The 20,068-nt window shown below is 43.2% G+C and overlaps 2 protein-coding genes across 3 annotated transcripts in view; one reads left to right on the forward strand and one right to left on the reverse strand.

The window, feature by feature from the left end:
- The window catches only part of rap1gds1 (RAP1, GTP-GDP dissociation stimulator 1), a 34,040-nt gene extending 33,018 nt beyond the window's left edge, over positions 1–1,022 (reverse strand). Inside the window, exon 1 of one of the 2 annotated variants that reach the window (XM_048971529.1) lies at positions 567–1,022. In XM_048971529.1, coding sequence (XP_048827486.1) covers positions 567–570 — 4 coding nt within the window. In that variant the 5' untranslated portion in view covers positions 571–1,022. The remainder of the gene's footprint in view (positions 1–566) is intronic. The other variant, XM_048971530.1, reaches the window with a different exon arrangement.
- A 4,345-nt stretch (positions 1,023–5,367) lies between these two features.
- slc1a1 (solute carrier family 1 member 1) lies at positions 5,368–19,856 on the forward strand. Its single transcript, XM_048971484.1, has 12 exons — positions 5,368–5,740; positions 12,019–12,159; positions 13,127–13,219; positions 13,509–13,623; positions 13,839–13,881; positions 14,021–14,119; positions 14,510–14,694; positions 15,268–15,375; positions 15,786–15,908; positions 16,718–16,912; positions 17,386–17,520; positions 17,702–19,856. Exons 1-12 carry the CDS (start codon positions 5,647–5,649, stop codon positions 17,940–17,942), a joined length of 1,572 nt encoding a protein of 523 aa, XP_048827441.1. The 5' UTR covers positions 5,368–5,646; the 3' UTR covers positions 17,943–19,856.
- The last annotated feature ends 212 nt before the right edge of the window (positions 19,857–20,068 follow it).

The following is a 20,068-nucleotide window of genomic DNA, read 5'->3' on the forward strand; positions in this document are numbered from 1 at the left end:
CAAGGGCTGCATTTAACCGTTGCCATAAGTCTCTGCTTTCAGGGAGGGGTTGGGGAAAAAATGATTACACGTGGATTGCATAAGAGCCATATGAGACAGCACAGGGCGCCTCCTTCATGGGGGACAGGTTAACGTTATCATCAAAGACTTTTAAAAATCGCGTCGACATTCAGCTTCTTAGTGGACACTCGCAGCTAGAAGGGCGACAGGTCTGTAAAATATGAAACCCTACACAAATACACGCCTGGCGTCTATCTTTCAGAAAATACAGTCAGTTACAATAAATGCAAGTCCGGTGTCTTTTTTCAGCGGCCGCGATCGTGCAAACGCATCAGTAACACCAGTCTGGTTACATAATAGGATGCTGTGAGCAAGAAAACACGAATAGATACTGTGGCACCCCACCTATTCGGGGGGAGCTCGCTACCTCCATCATCTAAGCTTGTTTAGCTAGGGCATGGTGCTGAAGGACCGGCTGGCAGGGCGAAATCTAGTTTGTGACAAACACTGATAGTAACTCGCCACCAGCTGAATAAATGCCTTTTGACAGTACGACTGCTACTCACCCATTTAGGCTGAGGAAGTGCGTGACAGTGTTAAAAGTCTTATTCGGATGCACCAGGTAAAAGAAGACGGCTGGCTTTTTTTGTTTTGCTTCGTCGTTTTCTTGATTCTTGCCCTAATAAATCTTGGGTTTTTTTCACTCGGCCGTCAAATATCCGGGCAAGGCCCACCTTAACCCGCACCACACTGGACCGGCAATATCAGCGAGCTCGATAAAGGCGGCACCGCTGCACTTCCACAGCTTTGAGAGACGGTTGCGCCTGCTGGCTCTCGCGGCGTCCCGCGCGCACACCTGAGCAAGCCGCTGCGTTAACGGACGCCGGTTACGTAATAAAACGTTACCGAGAGAGCCTCATAAACACCGAAGTCACATCAATCCGACAAATAATTCACTTCCTTCCACTCCAGCCCGGTTGCTGCACTGACTCCTCACGAAACGAAAGCCCTCCCTCTCCTGACCGTTGATTGGTTGGTAGCCCGCAAGGAAGAGTCGGACTTCGCTGTTGATTGGATAAATTGGACGTCGTATAACCCTGAGCCACGCCCCAACTCAGAACCTCGCCCCCGACTCACTGGCCCTTCAGGGGCTGCACCCCGTCATCAGTTAAGTCAAGTCGCCTTTCCTGTATAATGCCGCTTAATAGCTTTTGATTTTCATTCGCCGTGTTTTATTTTTGACTTGTTCCCGCCATTATCGACTTTAAAAAAATCATGCTATTTTAAGCATAAGAAACGCATACGTGGAAAATCATCACAGGAAAAAAAGACTAGAATACACACACATGTGAGACCATGGACTAATTTCAGTTTAAGAATAGGTGTAAATCAATAGAAGTGGCTTTATAGAAAATGCTGTTAATCCATATGAACTGGAAAAGAGACCGCTTTGGTGTTATACTGTAGGTATAAGTACATTCACGCTAATTTGGTACCACAATAATATTTGTGATAATACGGAATGTAAATTTAAACTCATTGTCATGGTGTAAAAAGTACATGACTAATGGTGGGTGTCTTCACATCGTCGTACACTGTTAATCACAATTTGCTTTGATCCAATAGCAAGCAATAATGACGTTATTCGTCAAATCTCATAGACGCTTTTGATTTTTTTGAAAATATTTTCTAAGAATGAAATTGAAGGTGAAGCCTGCCATCTATTGGAGGGTCAGAAACAAAGTTTTCCAGTTTATTATTCTTATATGATAATATAATTGATGGTATTATTTTCTTATTGCGTTATATATTAATCATTTTTCGTTCATGCATAATCTATATTAAATAGAACATATTTCAGATAAGAAAAAGCGAAAGCTCACAAATATTTGCCTATAAAAGTATGGCAAAATGTTTTTTTAGAAGGAAGAGAAATCGCAAATAGTAGCGTGAGTATATGGTGAGAGTACATTTATTGACTTACGAGTGCGGTGCTCAGTGAACCGTAAATAAGAGGTGTCTCTACGGGCATGAATTATATCTGTGCTTCGCCATAAACGCTATCGTTTTGATTCTTTACCCAGTTTTGTGTTTTGGAATTTTCATGTTTTCCTTGTGTCATTTTGAGCATCCTCTTGCTACTCTGCTTTCCCTCCGAAGTCCAAAAATAGTTCAAATTCCCAAATATTTTCGTTCGTGTGTCCATGTGTTAGTTATCTATGCCACTGATCATACATCACCATCTGAAATCAACTTTCACTTAAATATTACCGTCTTAATTTCTAACGTTTTCCTCCTGTTACGCCTTCCACGAAGTACTGTATGAATGTTTCAATCAATGACTACTTGATTCCCCTGCACCACCATTTGCTACAGTTTTTGGTTACTGTACTGCATTTGATAATTGTGATAAACTTAATTGAAATCACTTTGAAGCAACTATGTTAGGATACAGAGTGACCAATAACTTTCCTAGATCCATGTTTTTCAATCGACAGTGGTTGATTTTGTTACATGTCTAACATGCAGGTCATTAACTGGAATAATTTATTTTTGATCCATCCTTCAGCTTCCAGTCATTTATCCAGGTAAGGGTCCTGAGGTGGCCTTCAGCCCATCCTGCTCAGTGTACAGCACCAAACAGTGGTCCACCCTGAACAGGATGCTAATCACACAGCACATGCATGCGTAACCTGCAATTTCCCTGCAGTTTAGAGAATTAGAGATGCTACTTAACTTCGGTTCTTTGGTTCTGTTGGAGAAACCCAGAGGAAGCACAATTCTGCACCCACACAATGCAAAGGTGGGATTCAAATCCACAACCAGAAGGCATGTGACACTCTGCCACCAGATTCACACCATCTGCTAATAAATATGTGCAGCTGCTGTCCCAGTTAAAAAGTGTGCAGACAGAGAAGGACATTTCTTACCTAAATAATCTGTCTTCGTAATGATAATGATCGTTTTCCTTGTGCCTGGCTAGGTAATGTGAGCCTGTACTAAATAAACAATTGGAAGATAGAGGGAGGGAGGGATGGATGGACGGATGCATATTTAAAAAATCCTAAATTTCACCTGAGTGTAAAAACTCCTTGTTGTCCATGTTTATCAAAATCAGAACATTCTTCACTACATTTCACCTAAAATGTGTGATGGTACTTTGCTACCTGATATGCATCTGGCATTTGTTGACTTTACTCTCTTTTGGCTGAATAGAGAAAACAGAGTTGACTATAACAGCCCAAACAAATATATCTGATGCAGCAAGAGGTTCTAAAAACGATGCACCTCACCTAGGAAAAGAATTATAGCTTAGATGAAAGCATTTCTGGCTCTCAGATGATTTTTTAAAACAAAACAAAGACCAGTTAAAGGTTTCTGAAAAAGATCTCCATCTATTATGCTTAAATTTCTTTGTGCTCAGATCAGAAAAGTATTTTCGTGGGCTTTGTGTTTTATTTCAGTTATATGAGTTTAATGTGCAGTTTTGCTTTATCGGCAATTTGTAAGATTGAAAACGATTCCTAAGCACTACAATAGATGGCATCGTTTAGCAGGCAAAGAAAGACATTCTTTTTCTGGACGTATTCGGCATGAGAACGTGTTTCGTGTAATTCAGTATTGAGAATAAAATCACGTTTTATACTCACAACCTCAACAGAAACGTAATTCTTGAAGCTTAAATCACATGTGTATTACTCCGAATAGAGCGACAGATATAATTAAATGGTAACACTTTACTTGATGGGCTCGAATAATATTGTATAAAAGGCTACTATGACATATTAATTAATTAACCACAAAATACTTAATTAACCACAAACTAAGTCTTAGTTACATGGGCTACTGATCTCATATTAATTGATCAATAATGCATCATTTAATCAAAAGCAATTGCTGTATTTGATACTAGGCCTATGCCTATTAATTCTGTAAACCTTTCTGAACTATTGAGGGAAGTCCTGAAGGAATAACTTATGACTAACACTGTGAAATACTGATCTCGTGTTTGTTCATCATTAATGAATCGTGACACATCTTTTATCCCAAGCAGTTACTATATTGTAACTAAATTTAATTCTGTTACCCTTTGTGAACTATTGAAGAAACTGCTAATGAATTACTAAAGTACTACTGAGGGAACTACTAATGAAAAACACAAGTGAGATACTGAGCTCATTTTTGTTCATCATTAATGAATCATGACATCTTTTATCACTATAGTACTATAGTTCTTCATGTTTGATCATAATTTGTACTTCAGTAGTAACTCTGTTATCAGAACATTAAGCAAAATGCACTCAGTGGCTACATTCTTTGGTTCCCCTACTTAGCACCAAGTGGAACCATCTTTTGTCTCCAGATTCAAGACCAAGGTTAGAAAATCTGGCCTCCCTTACAAAGGCTGATCGTAGGTCCCCAGACTGTTGGCATATTCCTGGGTCCCTGTCCACATCTGGGGCCTTTGATCATTCAGGGTTCATCATTTACAGCCCCCCCCCCCTTGTGCAGAGCAGCATTATGGCTTGATGAGATGAAATTCGAGATGTGTGTTCACCGATGTCTTTATGCACACCACTGTTGTATCGAGCTGTAATTTTTGTACTGGGGGCCTTCCTGCAAACAAGTTTGGGTATTCCCTTATCTCTCGCATTAGCAAATTGTTTTCTGCCCTTGGCTGAATGTTTTCATTCATCGTACCATATCAGCATACTGTACTGCGATGCGGCCACATGATTCGCTGTCTGGAGGAGCAGTATGTTTGCATCACCAAGAAGGTGTACCCTCCAACTGTACGTACACATTTCTAAATATAAAATTTAAAAATGCGCTTAAATACTTTAGACAAGTTAAACAGGAAACTCGATTTCTTTTACTGAACACAACAGGAGGTATCAAATTAACGGCAAGGTACATTTCCGCATGTTAAAAGACGGAGAAGTGGTGTGATGAATCAGTTCGTCACCCTGCTAATAATTAAACAGGGTTATAGCTTATTGTGAGTCACAATCTTCCATGTTAAAATCTAGCATTAGAAATTCAATCGTAAAGACATGTTTCTAACTAGAAGTCATGCTTATGTAATTGATGCCACAAATGATATTGGTATTTATGTAATTCACCGAGGAAGAGCAACACCAGTCCGATTCAATTAAAGTGGTGATTACGTGCACTGTAAGTAAATAATAATTATATATACATGTAGGCCTATCTCTTTGTTGGTGTTCATTAATGTAATGATATACTGGATATGTATTCCAGAAAAATTTTTGTGACACGGTGTAACAGAATAGTTTGTAATACATCGGACAAAGTGTGCGTATTTGTGTGTTTAAGGGGCGGGTGGATGGAAGGAGGGAGGTAGTCCAGGCGAGGTAAGACAAGGATATAAGACTCAGTTGCGGCTTCCCTCCGCCCGCACTCCCGCTTACGCGCACAAGGGGACACATCTAAGCCGGACTCCTTACTCTGGACAGAGGGCAGCGGCTCCCCGCACCTTCGCCGCACCAGCAGGAAGACGGGGTTCGCTCTTCGCCAAAAACCCGAGTCCTGCCGAACACTCCGAGGAGCAGCGCCGAACGCTCCCGCCGCCGCCTCGCCAGGCGTCCTCCTCGGTTACCTGCACGGAGGTTTGATGAGGGAATCATGATGGGGAACAAAACGAGAAGGGGCTTTGATTTCAAGGGCTTCCTGAAGAGGAACTGGCTACTGATAGCGACCATTATCTCGGTGGTATTAGGTAAGACGTTTTGTCTGTGATGTAAAAACCAGTATTATTTAGCTGCTGGCGCATTTCCATGTCTTTGTCTGTTTATCTTATGCTATATTATTTAACCTTGCGATTTTTTACTGCGATTCCTCTGTGCGATTTGGAATAGATTAATTACTATGCATCCCCACGGCTCCCCCTGCCTCAGCACCACACTGGGCTCTTAGAGGTCGGAAACGGTGGTCGCTGGTGGGCGATGCGATTACTATTCCGGTGCTCCGACTGCTGTAAATCGACACAGCCTCTCCGACATCCACAGATGGCTTCGCATGGGGTCTTAGCGTTTCGTGGGCTGGAGAAAGGTGCTGAACTGTACCCCGGCTTATAAGGCGGCAGAATAAAGGGACGTGCCAGACATGCTTCGATGCTTCAGCGAGGGCACTATTCATGCTGAGCACAACGTGTGGACTGATTAGGCGCCTGCTGCACAGGAGCGATGCTGTTATACTGATGTCTACAGCTAAGACGCGCTTCTCAATGAGCCCCGCACAATGTTGTGGGATGCCGTTTGATGCCAAGGTTCAATAAAGAGTCATTCTCCTTCCCTTAATCAAAATTTTATTTGGCCATTCTTGGTGAGAAGAACGGGAGAACTGGCCCAGTAGAACTTCAGTTCTCAAAAACGTAAAAATCCATTATTTGCCAAAATATTGGCTGCTCTGGGATTGAAATACTCTTTGTGCTGTAGGTTAGAAGCACCTGTGGCAGATCAGTTACTGGAGAGAAAAAAAAAACGGTTCAGCTTTCCAAAGACCAATATAAAATAAAACTAAGATCAAAACTAATCTAGAAAATTATTTTGAAATTATTTTCATGGTAAGTAAACCACTATCGGCACTGTAAACCTGTAGGGGACAAGTAGCCGGGGACTGGGTGTATGGAAATCACCACACACCCTAGATGAGTAACATGAATATATTATACATAAGGGTGCCTATCGTGATTATTGTGATATGTGTTATAATGATTGTCCCCCAAGTCTTGCCTTTGTTTTGGGCCACATGCATGTGTTGAGAGTGTGTTTGCCAAAGTGTAGGGCAACACAGTTGCTGTGCTTCGAGTGTTCTCAGGGCATTCTAATATGACCCCCACCCTAAAAACTCCCTCTTCCAGGAAGGTGCTCAAAGACACCACCGCCCTGGGATCTCATGTGGCTCTTTGTTGGGGAGGGGGGCGTTGTGATTGTACCAAGAAGCCCTCTGTCAATGGCCAACGCCAGACTGCTGAACTCACCGTCTGCAAAACAGCTGATGGTTTTATCCACCTTCCAGTCTGACTCATTTTCAACGCACAGATATTATAAAACTGACATTTGCCTTTTCATTATTTAACTGAGAACCTTTGGTAGCTGAATAATCATGTGACTGGATGTTTATTTTTAGTTCTAAATTAGATAAATGTCTCTGAAGGTACGTACTTTCCGTTTAGGTGGATTACTGATGAACTTGTGGTGCAACAGAGGAGCCACATGGTTATTATATTGAGAAAGGGAGCATCGGTGTAGAGAAGACAGCAGCATTCATCATCGTAATGAGAGGCATAAATGAAGAAGTGTAAGATGAGCTAGCTGTGAATCTCCGAAGGAGAATTATTTGAATATAAATAAACTTCAAGGATAAAGGAATTATGCTTCTGTACACAGACAATACTGCTGTATGGGGGTCGTACTGTGGAGCAGTAGCTGTTCTGTTTTATAGGTATAGCACAGTTGTACTGGAGTATGTGGTATAGTGAACGTACCCTTATAAAGGGGTCATACTGCATTACAGGAGTAGCAATGTAGTACTGGGGTAGTAATGTGTTATAGTTGAAGTATTCTTCCTCAGGGGTCATCCTGTTTTACAGGAGTAGCACTGTAGTACGGGGATAGTAATGTGGTATAGTGTAAGTACTCTTCCTTAGAGGTCATACTGTTTTGCAGGAGTAGCACTGTAGTACGGGGGTAGTAATGTGGTATAGTGTAAGTACTCTTCCTTAGGGGTCATACTGTTTTACAGGAGTAATATACTTGTACTGGGGTAGTAATGTGGTATAGTGATAGATGGCTGAAAAATTATAATTCATGTAACTTCAAATGATTTTATGTAGGGGGATTCCACCCAGTTGCTCTTGCTTTAGCTCAGATGGCAATATTTTTAATGAAAATTGCAAATACAATAATTAAAATTTAACTAAATACAATTTATCTGGAGAAAAAAAAACTTGAAAATTTACCTTCTGTGACCAATGAGATATAGAATAACAGGTAATATACGGTTATACTGAGCATGTTTCTGGGCGGCATGGTGGTGCACTGGTGAGCACTGTTACTCCCCCCCCCCCCCACCCCCGGGACCAGGCTTCAACACTCTGCCAGGGCTCCATGTGTATGGAGTTTGCATGTTCTTCCTGTGTTGTTGTGGAATTTCCTGTGGGTACGTTGGCTTTGTTGAGTTTAGCTGGAGTTTCTTTGCGACCCTGAATAGGACAAGTGGTTTTGGAAAATAGAGGGATGACCTTAGTTTCTACTAACATGCAGGTATAATAATTTACTGAGAACTTGCCTCTATGGCATTAAAAAGTACACTTCATTTCCTAGATTCTAGGACACCCTAAATAATTCCTTTATCATATTATAGTATATCTTACTTATGTCATATTTTATGTAGTGAAATTGATATACAAGGTCAATATAAGAATTTTCTCGTTTAACAACTAAAGAAAACAGTAGGTTTGTTCAGATCACTCGACATTTTATTGTGCAGGTAGCAAATCAGCACCACACATTTTTGTGGTGTATCTTACCATGCATACACATGAAGACTGTAAGAAAATCCTGTTTCAGCTGTTTATTACTTAGCTGGTTCATTTTGGAAAATGAAAAGCAGTTCTTTTTGGAGGGCCCCCTTTGATAAACCAGTAATAGTTTGATGTATGATGCGTCACTTAGTTGTTTCAACATGATGTTCAATTTAGGTATAAGTGCAGTTAGAGAATTTAGAGAATTTCCCCACGGGGATCAGTAAAGTTTAATTTTATTTCTCTTTTAGGCTGAGATTTCACTGAGAGGCCAGTAAGAAGTTGGTATTGTAGCATCGAGTATAAAGTTAGTATAAATCATTATATATGCCTTAATTACCAGTCAGACTAAGGCACATAAAATTATTTACAAAATCAAAAAATAATGTTGGTGCAGTGGTTAGCACTGTTGCCTCACACCTCTGGGACCCGGATTCGAGTCTCCGCCTGGGTTACATGTGTGTGGAGTTTGCATGTTCTCCCCATGTCATCGTGGGGTTTCCTCCGGGTACTCTGGTTTCCCTCCACAGTCCAAAAACATTCTGAGGCTAACTGGAGTTGCTAAATTGTGTGCATGTGAGAGTGAATCGTGTGTGAGTGTGCCCTGCGATGGGCTGGCCCCCCATCCTGGGTTGTTCCCTGCCTTGTGCCCACTGCTTCCGGGATAGGCTCCGGACCCCCCGCGACTCGACCCAGTAGGATAAGCGGTTTGGAAAATGGATGGATGGAAAAAATAACGTTGGTGTAAGAAAACAATTGACATCATATGACAAGACTAAAAAGTGTTCGGCTGTTGTGATTATTATAGTTACAGATACCTCACAACAAATTACAGGTACAGTCGTCACAACCAAAACACAATAAAGGGGTTAGAATTATAATACACCCTTGTGCAAATTAATTGAAACAAATTGTCTTTATGCAGAGACTGACTATAGTTAACATCACACATTAATTCATACGGATCTCCTTGGGTCCAGATTTAGGACCTAGTGGATTGAGAAATTGCATGGGAATAACCCAGGATGGGGCCCCAATACATCGCAGGGCACACGCACCATTCATGCCTATGGGGATTTTTGCAACTCTGATTAACCTCAGCATGATTGTGAACTGTGAGGGAAAACCAGTGAACCCAGAGGAAATCCCACAATGACAGGGCGGGGCACCAGAACCACAGAGAATTCACTCGAAACATACATGGATGGCTGAAGCACAGTCATATCTCCCGGCTCTAACCCCACCCAAACAGGCCTGCCAGTCTGTGGGCACAGTGTCTCCTATGTCCATCCACTGAGCTCTAACCCCACCCAAACAGGCCTGCCAGTCTGTGGGCACAGTGCCTCCTCTGTCCATCCACCCAGCCCTAACCCCACCTGAGCAGGCCTGCCAGTCTGTGGGCACAGTGCCTCCTCTGTCCATCCAATCTGTGTACTCTCTGCCCTGTTGGCTGTGCAAACCAGCAGGCCTCAGGGTACTACATGCATGTCTGTGTGACAACTTGTTTCAATTAATATGCTCTTGGGTGTATGATTGTGAGAGTAAACTTGCACAGTGATCAGCTCAGAACTATCTCAGTCTCAGGAAGGCCTAATGAAGTTCTTTTGTTAGACTGATTTGTTCAGCTCGTTTAACTTTGACCAGCAGCTTAGTGTAGTGGGTTATTTTCACTGTTGCTGTAACAGGAGCCATATCTAACTTATTGAATGGATCGTGAGATGCAATGTTTACAGTCGCAACCTTTATAATCAGGCAAGGGCATCTCCGCCACTGAGCAAAAGGGACCCACCCAGACCTTTGCTTCTAGTGCATCTGCAGGCAATTAGCAGTTATATGGATTGTTTTCTTGTCCACTGATGCTTGGTAGCCATCTTATGAAATGAGCAGGTTTTTAATCCAATCACTCCAGACAGCCTATAAAATACCTTTTGTTTCTCGTTTTGGTTGAGCCCCTCGTCTACTCCATCAATCCCAGATGTAAATAACTTATAAGGTCCATGACCTCCATGACGTACTCCACTCTTGTAGAAGCCAACAAAGGTTGATGCTTGTAGGTCAGACTCTTAAGGCAATCTAGCCTCAATCTGCAAAACGGGCATCTACTGATGTGCTTGGCTCGCTAACCTTGCAGCTGAGTGCATTCTGGCAGAGGGACACCTGGCAGAATACACAGATGTCCCGCACAGCACATGTTGTTTGTGAAGGGACATCAAAGAGTTCAGCAGCCAGAGCAAATACATTTGCGGCCGTCCTGAAGATCCAAATCAAGCCACTGACACGTGTAACTACTGGAGAAATGGACTTTTAAGTGCTTCAATAATAATGCCGTGTGATTAAATAAACAACGGGCAGAGTGAATGTGCCGGGCAATTTCATCTTCATTTTTCATTAAGGATTTATAGGTGACTGTGTGGGTTGATAAGGGCCTCGTGGGATGCGGGCATCACCAGGGAAATGAGGAAACTATCAGGCACAGTGGAGCATGTTCAACGTAATAAATTTGGGCTGCTGTAGGTGGAACAAGTGAAACGCAAAAGCACATTTCACAACACAGTAAAAGATAAAACCAATATCTGTACCAACAGAATCTAGGGGTGGATACTCCCTTCCCCTGTATCCTGACCTATTTAAGTAAGGTTTATATTTTTTCATAAAATATAAAAAGCCCAAAAGCATATTTAAGGAGTCACATGATACCGATGGTCACGATATCATGAAAATATTATCTTCCATTAAGCAGTTTTGATCTTACTCCTAAGTGAAATTTTTGCTGAATCAAAGTTAGGCCAAGTGGTGCTTCTGAGGGCGATACATGGTGAGATTAAATGATGGGTTTAATTCCACATTGGCTTCACAAAGGACGATAACAAAGACTGCCGGTAAGATCTTATTCCCGATTATGAGCTGGGAGTTTTACAGCTTTCTGTGTAATTTTACATTCTTAGACCTTTGGTCAAGTAGATATCGTTATGGGAGAAGATGTGTCTGACTGTTAGGGACACACGCAAGAAATGCAGTTTAACGCTTTATCAATGTCTCAATCTGGATATTTTTACCTTGGCAGCTGTGTTACTTTCTTCACAAGGGGTAACATCACGGGCAGCCACTTACCTGCACCCCCAGTGAGAGGGCCAGAACTACTACCGTTAAGAAAAATGAAAACTATAATAAGACGTTTTTTTGTCAAATGAAATAGAATATGACAAAAATGATAAACTACAACTGAACGAAAATTACAAGCTAACTGAAATAAAAAACAAACATTGGATCTTTAATTGTCGTTGATGATATGTGGAATACGTTCTGCCTTTTTGAAGACAGTACAGTACAATGTGCGCTGTGTATTCATGTAGGATTCTCTGAACATTTACCCATAACAGTGCCACTTCAGCTAGTCCCCAGCCTGCTGTCCCCATCCCTCCCCAGTGGTGATCCACACTCCTCCTTTCTCCTCCCTCTCCTTGCCACAGGAATTGGGCTGGGTGTTCTGGTCCGGGAATATGGCTCCCTCTCACAGCTCAACAAGTACTACTTCGGTTTTCCGGGCGAGCTGCTCATGCGAATGCTGAAGCTGGTCATCCTGCCGCTCATCATCTCCAGCATGATAACAGGCAAGTAGAAGCTGGCTGGGATACAGCACATTGTGACCGAAGCTCCCCGAGCCCTGGTGACCTGCAGTTTTTACCCCAGGAACAAATACACAGAATAATACGGTTTTATGTGTTTATGAATACATTAGCATATTTTAACATGCTTTTAAATTTAAATGGACAGTTTATTATAGCTGTGGGAACATGGAATTGGACACTAAGGGGCTCTAGGCTGCTAAAGCTAACATGATGTGTGAATAATTATGAAAGTACAGTGTCTTTAGAGGACATCTGCTTTTCTTGAGTAGAATAACATTCAACTGTTGAGGGTTCTGTTCAATTTCAGTATTGGCACTTCAGTAGTGTAGCATGTCAAAGTGAAGCATAGTGCTGGACATTGTCATATAATCACTAACACATTAACAGCAGTTTTTTCTGAACAGGACGTCTTTGCACTGTGGGAATAAACACACACAGATTTAGCAGTCAGTGTCAGGGCAAGGCTCAGACACAGAACCCTGGAGCAATGAGGCAACAATGCTAACCGCTAATCCATCAGGCATCCTGTAACAATTGATGGGCGCAGTGATAGCAAAATGCTCATGGGAATTTCACTTACACAAAAATCTTCTGAGGGCAGAAGATTTCAGAGAGATAACCAATCAGATTGTAGAGGAGGTGGGTCCAAGCAACTAGAGGAGGTGGGACCAACCAATCAGATGTCTTGGACCCGCCTCCTCTACATAGCCTTTCTAATAGTCAATTCAACATCAAGACCTAAGTCAACTTTTGGTGTCACGATGATTGGCAGACAGTGAAGGAAGATGAGGCGAGACCAGGCATCAACATGTGCAGACCGCATTGGGCATACTGCACTAATGCAAAGGGCATTATTGCTTTCTCAATGTTCTCTGAAGTGGTTTGCATTGGAATAGCAGCGGGCCAGTGATGGGCATTGGGGCTAGTATGACTCAGCTGTGCTCTACAGGAGTGGCTGCCCTGGATTCTGAGGTGTCTGGAAAGATTGGATTGCGCGCAGTCATTTACTACTTCTCCACTACGATTATTGCTGTCATCCTGGGTGAGTAATGAGGCCCAAAGCATGCTGTGCTCTATCAGAAATGAGACTTTGCAACTCACCTTTGCTGGGGCAATCTAATGCCTGTATTAACCCAATGAGAGCCAACAGAGTAACCACTGAGTAGCAGGAAAACAATTCTGTACCTGACACCATGTCATAATCCAGAATCTTCCCAACGATACATTGAAAAACCAAAATGGATATCCACAGATATCTCTGATCCTTCGGTAATATACTCCACCTGCACTTTGACTGAAGAATGTACTGAGACATTAAATGGCTTTCCCAGGAATCGTTCTGGTCATGACTATCAAGCCTGGCGTCTCTCAAGTAGCTGAAAACATAGACAGGACTGGGTCCACACCAGACGTCAGCACCGTGGACGCCATGTTGGATCTCGTCAGGTGACATCAACAATACTAATCTTTACCTTTTGCCTCGCTGTTCAGAATTTTTGCCTCATCCTCGATTCCCTTTAAACCGGGAGCACTTAGGTGAAATTTGTTCATACGTTTGTTCTTTACGTTTACAAACAGATACTTATTATAACTGTAAGTCGGGCTTGGGGAAAATATCCTAAGTGTGTGTAATTAATATGTTGTTTTCATGTGTTTGACAGAAACATGTTTCCCGAGAACCTTGTCCAAGCGTGTTTTCAGCAGGTACTGTGCACGGCGTCCGTCTGATGGCTTTAAAAACTAAAATGTGACAAGACGGTACACGGGGCACTCGAGCTGACTGGCCCAGAGCAACGTGCCTTTAAAATAGCCGAATGTAACCAACATACGCCTGGGTTTGCAGTACAAGACGAAGCGCGACGAGATCGAGCCCAGCAAGCCGGCCGTAAACTCCACTGTCGCTTCTCCTGTCACAACTGTCATGACAACCCTTCTGCAGAAGGTAGGTGTCACCATCTCCTGGCATCACACTGATTCTAAAAACACGTGGTTCACCACTGTGTGTGGATGCAACCACAGAATAATTATCATGTATGAGTTATAATGTTCCCATTATTTATCTTCGAATCATTGGTTGATTTCATTTATTGTACTTATTGCAGACAGATTTCCTAAAACAGAACAATACCCAAAAGTGCATTTGAACCGGTTGTTTTCAGCAGAAGGAAATCTTGAGTAGCTAGAAACAGCTACGGGGCTAAAGGATTTGCTTTTTAATTGGAATCATGGTGCGCCCCTATTCAGATGGTGTTTTTTTAGATATTCTGAGCCTATAGAGCTCTAACACTGTCAGGATTGTTGGTGAAACGGATGGTCTTCTACTTCCCTGAAGAATGTGACAAAGGACTACAAGATAGTGGGGCTGTACTCAGACGGGATCAACGTCCTGGGTCTTATCGTCTTTTGCCTGGTATTCGGGTTGGTCATTGGGAAGATGGGCGAGCGGGGCCGCATCCTTGTGGAGTTCTTCGACGCGCTCAACGAAGCCACCATGAAGATTGTCCAGATCATCATGTGGTACAGAAACGTTCACACCGCAGTTAAACAGACATATTCTGTTCACCTGTGATGAATTCTTACTCATGAAAGTACACAAGTGGCCAAAATTGTGGAAACACTTAAAATTTTTAGAGATTGCAGAACTGTATGTCAGTGAGTCCGGTTACCTATTTAATTGTCCAGTGCTTGATATTTGTAACATTCTTTGATCGCCTTATCTTCTACTGGTACCAGAGCCTCAGTGGGTCACACTTTCACCTCACACCTTCAGGGTAAATCTGAATCGCACCCCCTGCTCTGTTTCTGCGGAGTTTGCATGTTTTCCAACCTGTTGTGAGGGTTTCCCCGTTTACTCCATTTACTTCTGCAGCCCAAAGACATCCATTTTGGTCAGTCGTCATCTCTAAATAGTGTGTGAATGAGATTGTGTGTTAAAGGTCCAACCCCCCCCCCAAGCAACCCAGTACGAGAGTTGGTACAGTAGATGGGGTAGAGGGAAGGTGATACCATAAGCTTAATGCCGAGGAAAAATGTGGAACTGCAGTTATGCCGAGTTTGTGTGAGCTTCATCCTTCCTTGTCCTGTCTCCAGTTACATGCCGGTAGGAATACTGTTCTTAATCGCCGCCAAGATCATCGAGGTGGAAGACTGGGACATCTTTAGGAAGCTGGGCCTCTACATGGTAACAGTGCTTAGCGGGTGAGCCATGCTAATACCCTTCTTTGAGGCTCGGGGAGGTGAATTCGCTCCTTTGTGTTTCGGGGCGCTTAAAACAGGAGTCCTGTAACAGAACGCCGTGGCCGGAGATGTAAACCAGGCCAAAATGGAGGGCATGTACTTAACATCTAACGCTGATGTCCCCTCATTGACTTCTACGATCCGTTCTCACATGCCGGCCAAGTGAGACCCCCTCTAGTGAAAAGTGGCGGTCTCTAGGCGTAGAATGCCAGATTCGGGCTCTCTTCTTGTGTACTGTGTAACAGTAAAACTCAGTAGCTGTCCCTCGATCCAGAGCAAAAAAAAAATACTAATAGCTGACATGAGCAGGGATTCCGTTCAACCAACAGCAGCCTGATTAGACCAACCATCCTTGTGTAACATCTTTGCAGGCTGGCCATCCATTCCACCATCTTCCTCCCACTGATCTACTTTCTGTTTGTGAGGAAGAACCCCTTCAAATTTGCCTTTGGGATGGCCCAGGCCCTGCTGACTGCCCTCATGATCTCCTCCAGGTTTGTCTCAGCCAGTCCCAGGCTTCACTGCAGTCTTTTATCCACTTACACTTCTGCTCGCCATCATAAGGCTGCACTGCACCTCTCAGTGTTTTTGTTTCTCAAGAGGGACCAGTGGCCTGTACTGCGAAGCAGGGTTACTGGCTTATTGGGGTAACTTGTCGGATTTAAGGTAGTCTGGGCGAAATGTAACTGAACAGATATGAAGCCCGTTTAAACTGTGGTACCTTAAATCAAGACAAGTTACCCCGTTAAGCCAGTAACCCCGTTTCCTAGCACAGACCACAGGGGAGATTGCCCTGCACTATTTCAATCTTCTCTTCATGCTGGGACAGGTATATGACTTAGTAATATTTCAAATGATTTATTATCAGCGGAAGTACCACAGCAAACGTTTATGAAATTAAAAAGGGAGACGCTATCTGCATCCAGGTGTCAGGAGCCAACAATGCATTATTATTTTTATTGTTATTGTTAATGTTGTTGTTTTGTTGTTGTTGCTGTTTTGTTATTGTTATCAATATTATTGTTATTGTTATACTTTATATATTTAGATTCCACTTTGCTGTGACATGCAACCATGCAAGCAACAGTGTTTATGTTTTTTGTGGAACCAGGGGGTGGGACCTGAGGTGGTCGGGTGTAAATAGCCAAAGAGGGGGGGCAGATACTATTTGCACCCGGGTGCAAATAGGCACTCCAAATTGAAAAGGGCAAACTGTGTGGCTTTTGGTAGGCAGGACAAAGTGTAGTGCGTTTACGCGAAATTGCAGCTGAAATGAACATTAACTCACGCTAATGTCTACCAGCTCCGCCACACTGCCCGTGACCTTCCGGTGCGCCGAGGAGAACAACATGATCGACAAGCGCATCACGCGCTTTGTGCTACCCGTGGGCGCCACCATCAACATGGATGGCACGGCCCTCTACGAGGCGGTGGCCGCGATATTCATCGCTCAGCTGAACGACTACGCCCTGGACGTGGGTCAGATTGTCACAATCAGGTGCGCCCAAGGTCACCCGCCCAGTGGCTGACATGATAACCGGTCAGATTAATGCGGAGAGCAGGCGGTAAAACGTTGTGCTCGAGGTGAGCCTTTGGAGATGCTGCCAGAATGCTAACAGTGCATGGCAATGATTCACATTAATATTTTAAAGTCCTCTGCAAAGGTCAAGCAGACCTTTAACTGTAATATTAAATGATGAATTGCTCTCTGAGAATGCTCTCTGGGGCTAATGACAATTAATTGCAGAGGTATTCCCTCAAAAATAGTTGGTTGCTATTACGTATTAAGAAGGTAATGTCCTGCATTGTTTTATCTCAAAGACAAACAGTGTCGATGCTGCCTAGTATGATGGTTATGTTATCTTGGTTTTATTAACCCAACGTCCAGTAAATAAACAGGGCAGTGACTGTGATAAATGCTTAGTTCATGCTTTGCTTGAGAATCTATGTCGCATCGGTTTTGGCCCACAGTATAACAGCAACAGCTGCCAGCATCGGTGCTGCTGGGGTTCCAAATGCAGGCCTGGTAACCATGGTGATCGTCCTGACTGCAGTGGGCCTTCCAGCCAATGATGTCACTCTTATAGTTGCCGTGGACTGGCTGCTGTAAGTTAACTTCTCGTCTTCTGATAACTGGAGGTGCATCCCTCTGATGAACTCCCTGCATATCTCCGTAATGTCCTCTGAGGCAGGTGTAGGCTGCTCTGACGATAAAGATGAACCTGTGTACATGTATGTCACCGGCAAAAACGCCATATTAATTCCTGCGCCCATATATTTCTATCAGAGACCGTTTCCGTACCATGATCAACGTCTTGGGCGATGCCTTCGGGGCCGGAATAGTACAGAAACTCTCCAAGAAGGAGCTGGAGAGGATGGACATCACGTCGGATGTAGATGTGGTGAACCCCTTCGCCCTGGAAGCCACCATGGATGACGAGGATGGCGAGAAGAAGTCGTACGTCAACGGCGGCTTCACTGTCGACAAGAGCGACGCCATTTCCTTCACACAGACCTCCCAGTTCTAGTGGTCAGTATCTGGGGTGGGGGTGGGGGGGGGGGAAAGGACAGGAACCACTTGCATTCAGCTTTTAGCGTACGATGTGAGAGGAACGAACCATAGCATCAGTGCCATTACATAACGACAGTGATGACGGGGCTAATGAGGAAGGCGTCTGAGCCCAGACTTCAGCAATAGCACACATTAACTGTTATTCGACATCCCCCTGACGGGTGCTCTTATGATCGACCAAGCGAGCGCGTGCGTACCAAGCCCCGAGGGAGACTCAGGACGTTGCGGACATCTCTGGAAAGTGTTCTTCAGGACACGTGAGCTTCCGCAGCGTTGGGACTTACGGTTTTTTTTTTATTTCGCAAAGGAGTGAGCAGACACACGTTGCTTCCAGTTTATAAGCTGGCATTTAACGTCATCTTACACGAAGCAAGCCCCTTTGCCAAGTCTCGCCATTGTGTGTGCCTTGCCCCCATTGCCAAAATCATTGCAGCTATCCGAAGCATTGCAGTTTCTGTCGTGTGGGACATTCACTAGAACCTGGCCAATGAACTGTGCAGTGTAAAAAATAAGCATGGTTAGAGCGTCTGACAGAGATTCGCGTCCAAGAGGTTGAGCATCTCTGTTGCTGTAAAATTTCAAGTGTCTTATTTTAGCATCTTAAATGTTTTATGTGGTGCTTTCAGGAATTCACAGCCTGCTGTTGTTACTAACACATTTTCACGTGCATGATACACACTGGACATGCAATCGGTTCTGCCTTCGGGATAAATGGAAATGAATCAAATCGGCCGCTTGCTTCCCCCGGAGGATTTCGCTTTTTGTGTTTTTTGCAGATGCCAGCCCTACCGCTCTAGAACACGTCACTTGTCAGACAGGTGCTGCTGAACGGTAAAAAGCACGGCTGTGTTTCTGTAAGGGAGCAGTCTGCATCGTTTGAATTAGAGTGTGGTTAGTATTGATTTTGTCAATGATTTCCAACGAAAGTGATAAATAATTTAATATCCAAGCACCTTCACAGCTGGCTGAAACTGTTTCAGAATGTTCGGTGTCCTGTCCTTCTTTTTTAACTTACAGAAGTCCTATGGGAACTTTGTATATTAAACTTTTTACTAATGAATTGTTGCATGAACCGATTTCACTAGAAATGTTTAGTTGAAGGGGTCTTTATGAGGGGAGAGAGCCTGCGGATGAGCATGTCTTAGAGTTGAGGGAATCGGTACAGTCACCCGTACGAACCAATAACTCAAGTTTTCTGGCTTCTGTGTTCTGTCATTGGCAATTAAGGGTGAGAGGTTGCTGTGGTACCAAAGCAAAGGGTATGATTACCTGGATGTTACACAGTCGGATTCTAACAATACAGCCCCCAGTAAGCCGCCACAGTGGCTAACAGATTAACTGTTTAGAAGTAAAGTCACTGCAAACATCTGGGACCCCGAAAGGTGAATCTGTACTGTAATATAACATCAGAAAGTGCCAGTATATTCCCATTATATTCTTTTTTTGTGTTGTACGTGTGTTTCAGATTGATGGTTTATTTTCTGCGTAAACGCGATGAAAGCAATCTCTCCGTCACGTGAAAATGTGCCAAAAATAATAATGTGTAAAAAAAAAAAATAAAATCAGTCATGAATCTGAAGCATTGCTCAGCAGAGGTTCTGTAGAACGCAGATGATTTGATTGGACCTGAGCTGTTCTGAATACTGTGAAAAGCGAGTGATCTGCTTGCCGATGGGTGAAGATGCGAGCTCTGTGACATTACCTGCTAGGATCATGTTTAGGTATATGCTGTGATAATTTCCAAAGCACATAACAAACGCTGATAAATGTCAACATGCGTATCTTATATGTAAAAGAATTATGTGTTTTGATTATGCACTCGATGTCTTTAAATTGAAGCAAATAAAGAAAATATCTACTTAAGCCTGAAGTTGTATACATGTTTATGATTAATCTACGAGATTTGTTTTGAAAATCCTTGCTTTTCTCGGATGAGCTGCCCTTGATAGCATTTTATCATTGTGAACTGTGAAGTCTGGGAATCCAATCAGAAAGGAGCTTCAAACAGGTGCCTGTTTCTATGTTCGTTCAGAGTTGCCCCACAATCCACAGATAAATGATGGAACACCATGGAACACCAAA

Source organism: Brienomyrus brachyistius, chromosome 12, assembly GCF_023856365.1.
Source record: "Brienomyrus brachyistius isolate T26 chromosome 12, BBRACH_0.4, whole genome shotgun sequence".
Classification (NCBI taxonomy): domain Eukaryota; kingdom Metazoa; phylum Chordata; class Actinopteri; order Osteoglossiformes; family Mormyridae; genus Brienomyrus; species Brienomyrus brachyistius.